The sequence below is a fragment of the Nematolebias whitei genome, chromosome 3 (assembly GCF_014905685.2).
Source record: "Nematolebias whitei isolate Nwh7 chromosome 3, NemWhi1, whole genome shotgun sequence".
Classification (NCBI taxonomy): Eukaryota; Metazoa; Chordata; class Actinopteri; order Cyprinodontiformes; family Rivulidae; genus Nematolebias; species Nematolebias whitei.
This window is the reverse complement of record NC_056500.1, coordinates 1,583,941-1,592,466: the sequence shown is the minus strand read 5'-3', so window position 1 is coordinate 1,592,466 and position 8,526 is coordinate 1,583,941. Positions and strand designations below refer to the sequence as shown.

Sequence of the window (8,526 nt, the reverse complement as noted above, 5' to 3'; positions counted from 1 at the left end):
TCCTCAGTTGTCCCCAGCTGTCCTCAGTTGTCTCCAGCTGTCCTCAGTTGTCTCCAGCTGTCCTCAGTTGTCCCCAGCTGTCTCCAGCTGTCCTCAGTTGCCCCAGCTGTCCTCAGTTGTCCCCAGCTGTCCTCAGTTGTCTCCAGCTGTCCTCAGCTGTCCCCAGCTGTCCCCAGCTGTCCTCAGCTGTCCCCAGCTGTCCTCAGCTGTCCCCAGCTGTCTCCAGCTGTCCTCAGCTGTCCCCAGCTGTCTCCAGCTGTCCCCAGCTGTCCTCAGCTGTCCTCAGTTGTCTCCAGCTGTCCTCAGTTGTCCCCAGCTGTCCTCAGTTGTCTCCAGCTGTCCTCAGCTGTCCCCAGCTGTCCCCAGCTGTCCTCAGCTGTCCCCAGCTGTCCTCAGCTGTCTCCAGCTGTCCTCAGTTGTCCCCAGCTGTCCTCAGTTGTCTCCAGCTGTCCTCAGCTGTCCTCAGTTGTCTCCAGCTGTCCTCAGTTGTCCCCAGCTGTCTCCAGCTGTCCTCAGTTGTCTCCAGCTGTCCTCAGCTGTCCCCAGCTGTCCTCAGCTGTCTCCAGCTGTCCCCAGTTGTCCCCAGCTGTCCTCAGTTGTCTCCAGCTGTCCTCAGCTGTCCTCAGTTGTCCTCAGCTGTCCCCAGCTATCCTCGGCTGTCTCCAGCTGTCCTCAGTTGTCTCCAGCTGTCCTCAGTTGTCCCCAGCTGTCTCCAGCTGTCCCCAGCTGTCCTCAGTTGTCTCCAGCTGTCCTCAGCTGTCCTCAGTTGTCTCCAGCTGTCCTCAGCTGTCCTCAGCTGTCTCCAGCTGTCCTCAGTTGTCCCCAGCTGTCCTCAGCTGTCCCCAGCTGTCCTCAGCTGTCTCCAGCTGTCCTCAGTTGTCCCCAGTTGTCCCCAGCTGTCCTCAGCTGTCCCCAGCTGTCCTCAGCTGTCCCCAGCTGTGAAAGAGGAGACAAACTAAAACTCGACTCGTTGTTTGATCCCGCAGACGTCGATGAATGTGAGCTTCCGGACGTCTGCGGTCAGGTCTGCATCAACCTGCCCGGCAGCTTCAAGTGCGACTGCAACGACGGCTACGAGATGGACCCCACGAGCAACACGTGCAAAGCTGAGTCAGGTAACAGATCGTCCAACGTTCTCCTGACGCACATCACGACCTCCTCGTGGACCCGTGTGAACGCTCGTCTTGGTGTCCTGCAGGGACGGTGCCCACGCTGTTCTTCACCAACAAGCACGAGGTGAGGAAGATCACGGTGGACCGCAGCGAGTACGTCAGACTGATGTCGCAGCTGAAGAACGCAGTGGCTCTGGACCTGGACCTGCCAAACAAGAAGATCTTCTGGTCTGACCTGTCTCTGAAGAAAATCTTCAGGTTAGAGTCCAAAATGTTGTTGAGCTCAAATGCTTTCTAAAAAACTGTTTTCATACTTTATGACTTCATCGAGCTTCTGTGGACGAGAAGATGCTCTGGACTGAGTCTCCTCTGTCGTCTCTTCCCACAGCTCCAGGATGGACGAGGCCGGCGACTCCTCTCGTCACAGCGTTGTGATCGGCAGCTGGATTGAGGCTCCAGAAGGTGTCGCAGTGGACTGGATCCATGGCAACATCTACTGGACTGACAGCATTTTGAAGACCGTCTCCGTGGCGACCACAGACGGCAGCAAGAGGAGAACCCTGGTGACGGAGAACCTCGGGAAGCCCAGAGCCATCACGGTGGACCCGGTGAATAAGTACGCAAGCTTTTCTCACCGCTCCTTCAGCTGGAGGTAAATAAATGGTCTACCATGCAGCCAGGTCCTAACTGGTTCTGCTTCGTCCTCTTTAGCTTCATGTACTGGACAGACTGGGGGGAGGAGCCTAAAATTGAGAAGTGCGGGCTAAACGGCGCCGGTCGCAGCGTCTTGGTGAAAGACGACATTGAATGGCCCAACGGCATCACTCTTGGTAACCAGAGCGCCGTGGTTTAATAGAAACAAATGAATCCCAGTAAAGCGTGTAATGGTTTGTAATAACCGCCTCTTCTCTGGGCAGACATGGTCAACCAGCGTCTGTACTGGGCCGACTCCAAGCTGCACACCATCTCCAGCATCGACGTGAACGGAGGGACCCGACACACGGTGCTCTCCGGTGTGGAAAAGCTCCACCGACCCTTCTCGCTGGCCGTCTTTGAGGTCAGTGAAGGCACCGCAGACGCTGTGCTTCTTGAAAAGGGGCGGAGCAAACCAAGAGGCCGCGTTGTTGAAACCTGTCGCTTGTCTCAACAGGAGAAAGTCTTTTGGACGGACGCCAGCAAGAGCGCCATTTTTAGTGCGAACCGCTGGACTGGACGGGACATGAGGGAGCTGGTGTCTGACGTGGGGCAGCCCGAGGACCTGGTGCTCCACCACAGCCTCAAGCAGCCGCTCGGTAAGAAGACGTCTTTTCATCCAGGAGCTCGTGTGAACCCGCCTCGCTGAGTTGGACCTTTTCCATCTGTAGGTGTGAACTGGTGCACGCAGGGCCACCGAACGGGTGCAGGGTGTGAGTTTCTGTGCCTCCCTGCTCCTGTGACGGAGCAGAGCTCCGCCCAGTTCACCTGCACCTGTCCGGACAACGCCACGCTCCACACCGACATGAGGACATGTGTCCGAGGTGCGTGCCGCTGCAGGGATTTATAAAAATAAAGACGTTCACTGAGTAACTCTTCTCATTGTTGTCAGAAGGCTCAGCGGCACCTCCACCTCCCACCAAACAGCCCACCTCCACCCGGCCCACGAGTAGCTCCACGATCCAGAGCACACAGAAACCTGCTGATACTCAAGGTGAGTGAGACGATTGTAAAATAAATGAACACTAAAATGAACTCCTCCTGCGTGGCGTCACCTGCGAGCTGAGCCTGTTCTGTTGCTGTTTTCAGGCAGAGTCCAGCCGGCGGCGCCTGCGGAGGCGCCGTCCTCCCACCCGGCTGCGCTCTACGTGGCGCTGCCGCTCGGTGAGTCCGTCCTTTCAGCCGCTCCTCGTCAAAGCTTCTCTCGTAACCGTCAGCTCGTTTCCTGACGACCCGACGGTCCACTTCCTGTTCCTCTGCAGTGATCCTCGTCGTGGTGGCGTTGGGAGCAGTGTTGCTATGGCGACAGTGGCGAGTGAAGAGCGCCAACACCATCCACTTCGACAACCCGGTGTACCAGAAAACCACGGAGGACGAGCTGCACATCTACAGGAATGGCTCCGACGGCTACGTGTACCCCGAGGTAGCTGCACGCCGCCCGCGCTCTTCTCGTGGCGTTTGTCTTGCTCTTTTCAAGACGTTCTTTCTTCTTGCAGAGACAAATGGTGAGCCTGGACGACCTGGATGTAGCCTAACACGGAGGACACGGAGGAGACGGAGGACACGGAGGAGACGGAGGAGCGAGTTTAAACTTCAGGAGTGAGGCTGGACCAGTCGCTCTCTCACAACGCAGGATGCTGTCAGCAACGTGCACGGGCTCACTGCACCCACCATTTAATTCCCCGACACATGCACGCCAGACGTGCACTGTTTCCTCGTGTGCCTCTTGCCTTCCAGGTCCTGAGCAGCTCTCGTCCTGCGGCCGTCACTCCGGCCGGAGCTGCGGACCATCAGCTGATGTTGATCTCTGTGTTCATGCTCGTCCAAACTCTGCGCACGTGACCGGAGCCGCAGGAGCCGCAGGAGCCGCACACTTTAGCTGCTGACTTTTATTTGAACGAACCCAAAGTGAAGAAACTGTTTTATTTTGAAAGATTGTAGCTGTAAATAGTTCCTGTAAATATTTTGTATGAACTTTTCTTCATTGGACCTTTTGTTGGTTACTTCTGTAAATATAAATATATATGAATATATATGAATATATATAAATATAATGATATAAATCAAGAAGTCTGTAAACACGTGACACTTTCTTTTATTTATTGATGGAAAAGGTCGTAGTTTTTGTGAGCTGGCTGAGAGCAGAGGTCGTGTAGAGGTCGTGCAGTTTTCGCCCTCTGCTCCGGTCTTCAGTCGTGACTCCCGTTATTTATTCTCACGGTTTGTGTCCTGGCATGTTACGTGCACGTACGTTGAAGCTTGTTGGGTTGATGCTCAGGGTTCACTTGTCTTTTTTAAGAAAATAAAAGTTTGAATATTGACCCTCGTGTCTCGTGAATGAATGAGCTGCGACCGTTTCCTGTCTCACAAATCACAACCTGCTCTTCTTTACTCTTTGAAGCACGTCCTCGCTGAAACGTCGTCATTTAAGATTCAATTATTAAATGTTTAAAATGTGCCGATGGAGCCCGGTGACTTTACTTCCAGCACAATAAAAGGTGTTGCAGCTGTGTTTCTAAAACGTCACTTCGTGGTTTTTCCATCTTAAACAACATTTAACAGTTTCTAAAGAAAAGTTCTTTATTCTCACGATTCACCTACGAGGAAAAAATTATCCGTTTGGATCCATAATGAGCAACTATGTCACCAAATTATGACTAAAACTAAATTATACCTGACTCGAGGGTCACGGTGGCTTGGTGGTCTGTGTCGCCGTCTCACCCTGAGGCTGACGGTTTGAGCCCAAATTGTGGAGCTGAAAGAAAAACGAGCAAAACTTGTTAAAGTTTTTGTCCAACATTTAACTTTTATCTGGATCCTTTGATTTAAACATGCAAACATTTTCTTTCTCCATAATCTGAAAGATTTTATTGTTTTTTTTACTTCTGTTGTGTTAAAATCCGCAACAGATTAACTGATTTGAAACTAACTCCCTGATGCCTGTAAATTAATGATAATTAAGGTCAAATATTTGTTTTAAACGCTGCATTTACACTAAAGGGAACTCGTAAAGCAATTGGAGTATAAACGGCAGCTTGTTGGAATCATTTCAAAATGTCCCAGGACGTTTTTTTAAAGTCAACAAACAGACGACTTCTCATCAGATTTGATAAACGACTCAGTAAACGACTCAATAAACGACTCAGTAAACGACTCAGTAAACGACTCAATAAATGACTCAGTAAACGACTCAAACGACTCAGTACATGACCCAATAAACGACTCAGTAAACAACTCAGTAAACGACTCAATAAAAGACTAAGTAAATGACTCAGTAAACGACTCAATAAACGACTCAGTAAACGACTCAATAAACGACTCTGTAAACGACTCAATAAACGACTCTGTAAACGACTCAGTAAATGACTCAATAAACGACTCCGTAAATGACCCAATAAACGACTCAGTAAACGACTCAATAAACGACTAAGTAAATGACTCAATAAATGACTCAGTAAACGACTCAGTAAACGACTCCGTAAACGACTCAATAAACAACTCAGTAAACGACTCAATAAATGACTCAATAAACGACTCAGTAAACGACTCAGTAAACGACATAATTCATGTTAAATCAAGTATCAACCGCAGAGCAGAGGACCTGCATCAGTTTACAAACTGAAGCGTCCTCACCTTCAGCGCAGACTTTAAAACCAGAAGATAATGAGGAGGAATCATTCTGGACGTTCTGAAGTGGAGTTCTGTGGAAAAGGTATGAACAGTCAGTATCTTACCTGTTGCAGATAGCTCTTTGAACAGCCTCAGTCCCGCATGGATCACCACCTGTTTAAAACATTATTTTATAAACGTTTGCACCAAAGTCAGTTTTGCATTTTGTGTTGATTTACCAAGAACTATGTGAATACTTGCGCAGCAGCTAGCTGTAGCACTTCCAGCTTACCCTTGGCAGGATCATTAAACAGTTTGAGCAAACCTAACGCTCCGTTTAATTTCATAATAAGAGCTCCTATAAAACCTTCAACTGCCGTCAGTTTGACATGACAATAATTTCAACAAAAATACTGCGATATCTTTACAGGAAGTGCCCCCGGGCTGCACAGGAAGTGCCCCCAGGCTACACAGGAAGTGCCCCCAGGCTGCACAGGAAGTGCCCCAGGCTACACAGGAAGTGCCCCCAGGCTGCACAGGAAGTGCCCCCAGGCTGCACAGGAAGTGCTACTTAGTTGCTGCTAAGATCTTGATTATCTGCGACAGGTAAGATGTTAATGCTCATGAATGTTTCAAAATGACTGGAATAGACCTTAAAGAATAATTTCAGCACGTAGTTGTGGGCTAGAGAAACTTTTTCATATTTTGTGGAACAAATCTGTTGCTTTGTGAGACTGAGTTGTGTCAAGTGTGTTTGAGTTAGAGCAAAGTGACAAGTGGCAGAATGACAGAAGTGTGACGTTCAGGAGTCTAAATGTGTTCGGACCACACGATCTTCATACTCGACCCTGGAACTCTGAGACGACTCAAACGTTCATGACGCGTTCACTCTGGTCCAGTTTTCTTCTGGACCTTTTTCAGCATCGTTCTCGTCCCCCGGTTTTTAAACTGTTTCAACAAATCATGAATCAAAATGTTCGGCTCTTTCAGGACAATCCTGCTGTGACTTTTGGTGTTGGTGCAGCTTTAGCTTTTTGAAATATTTAGCCTTTTTTCTCATAGAAGCTGAATTGAGCTCACTGAGCACTGTTTACAACCTTTTACTGCTCCATTCATTTTGTTCTGCTTCAGCTTCTTCGTGCAAGTTGAAACTTTTCTTCAGCTACTTTCAGCTAATTTCAGCTGCTTTTAACCAATTTCACCTTTTTTTAGGTAATTTCATAATTTCTGTGCTCATTTCTGATTATTTAAACCTAATTTAGCAAATATGTGTTCTCTCTGCTTTCTTCTGCTAATTTAGGTTTGTTCTTTCATTTCAGTTACATTTCAGCTGTTTTTCAGCAAGTTCTTCAGCAACAAGCATTTACCGTGTTTTCACGTGAAATGTAGTTCTTTCGTTTCTTCAGATGTGCTGAATGTTCGGCTGAGGTTTGACTCGGACCTGTGTCTAAAGACCTCGGCTCGTGCCGGTGACCCCGAGCGTTACGTGGAGCTGCTCGAGTCGCAGCAGGGCCTGTTGCAGAGGAATGCCGTCCGTCAGGACTGGGTCTGCGTTCCTGTAAAGAACTTCACGCCCATCTCGTCTGATCCAAGCTACAAGTCAGTAGAAAGATCTGATACTGAGGTGGTGGAGTTGTTTTCCGACGCCGGCAGCCCCCATGAGGCCACAGGCCGGCACCGCAGAGACCCGGGTGGTACATGACACCTGCAGCTGTCGTCCTCTCCTCATCATTTGCATACGCTCGCCGGCCTCCCATTGGCCAGGCGGAGACAACAAGGTGGAGCAGCATCTCACACCACCGGGCCGGGAGCAGAGAGGAGTGTCAGTGGAAAGAGCCAGCAGGAGGAACTGGACTCCAACTCCTCCGTCAGGTTTGATGAGATGAGAAGCAGCAGCATCATCTCAGCAGGACGTGAAATATTCAACCACCTGATTCACTCGAGCTCTGGGAGAAGCAGCAGCTCCCAGAACGTTCCCTCAAACGTCGCGCTGATGTTTTTCTGAGTTCACATCTTAGATGTTACTGGTTTTATTTTACATGTTATTGTTGGATGTAACTGGGACCCTGGGGACACATTTTGTTCCACCACGTGTACCACACGTGTTGCGAATGACATAAAGAACCTCTGACTCTGATCCAGCTCCACAGCACAGCATCCATCCACAGCGGCGTTTTATTTCAGCATGCTTCAAAAACACGAGTCCAACGGTAAAACTCGCCCAAGGATGAAGCTAAAGGTCTTTTTAATTTTATTTTTATAACTTTGTTATTGTGTGAATGTGTTGGAGACATTTTGAACATCTTTTGTTGTTAAGTTGTAAAATAAATGTTTAATTCAAGACTTCGGACATTTTCCTCCTCACTCGCCCTGGAGCAAGAAGGATGCTTTCCTTCCCTCTCCTGCTCCTCCTCTCCTGCTCCTCCTCTCCTCCTCTCCTTCTCCTCCTCTCATGCTCCTTTTCTCCTGCTCCTCCTCTCCTGCTCCTTTTCTCCTGCTCCTCCTCTTCTTTCTCCTTTTCTCCTGCTCCTCCTCTCCCTGCTCCTCCTCTCCTGCTCCTCCTCATGCTCCCCCTCTCCTGCTCCTCTTCTCCTGCTCCTCCTCTCCCTGCTCCTCCTCTCCTGCTCCTCCTCTCCTGCTCCCCCTCTCCTGCTCCTCCTCATGCTCCCCCTCTCCTGCTCCTCTTCTCCTGCTCCTCCTCTTCTTTCTCCTTTTCTCCTGCTCCTCCTCTCCTGCTCCTCCTCTTCTTGCTCCTCCTCTCCTGCTCCTCCTCTCCTCCTCCGTCTTGTGTATCTTCTGAATCGTAAATTACCGTCATGGATCTGGTCAGCTGGACTTTCAGCACAGCTGATCCAGTGTTTCCACCAAGCGACGGGGTGCTGGAGAACCCTGGTGCCCGGCTGAGACGCACGTGGGGGGGGGTGGAAGCTGAAGAGCCTTTCTGGGTGGAGTTTACATGTTCTCCCCGTGCTGTGGGGGTTTTCTCCAGGTGCTCCAGTTTCCTCCCACAGATCAAAAACATGCATGTTAGACTGATGGTAACTCTAAATTGTCCCTAGGTGTCTCTGTGATGGACTGGAGACCTGTCCAGGTGTCCCTGTGATGGACTGGA

The 8,526-nt window shown here is 49.8% G+C and overlaps 1 protein-coding gene across 1 annotated transcript in view; it reads left to right on the top strand.

The window, feature by feature from the left end:
* The window catches only part of ldlrb (low density lipoprotein receptor b), a gene marked incomplete at its 5' end in the record, with an annotated part of 5,324 nt that extends 1,613 nt beyond the window's left edge, over window positions 1–3,711 (top strand). The window contains 11 exon segments of the mRNA XM_037674413.1: window positions 987–1,115; window positions 1,199–1,370; window positions 1,501–1,728; window positions 1,824–1,942; window positions 2,030–2,169; window positions 2,263–2,404; window positions 2,477–2,629; window positions 2,698–2,799; window positions 2,895–2,969; window positions 3,068–3,228; window positions 3,302–3,711. Of these exon segments, the coding sequence (XP_037530341.1) occupies window positions 987–1,115; window positions 1,199–1,370; window positions 1,501–1,728; window positions 1,824–1,942; window positions 2,030–2,169; window positions 2,263–2,404; window positions 2,477–2,629; window positions 2,698–2,799; window positions 2,895–2,969; window positions 3,068–3,228; window positions 3,302–3,340 (1,460 nt within the window).
* Window positions 3,712–8,526: the final 4,815 nt, after the last annotated feature.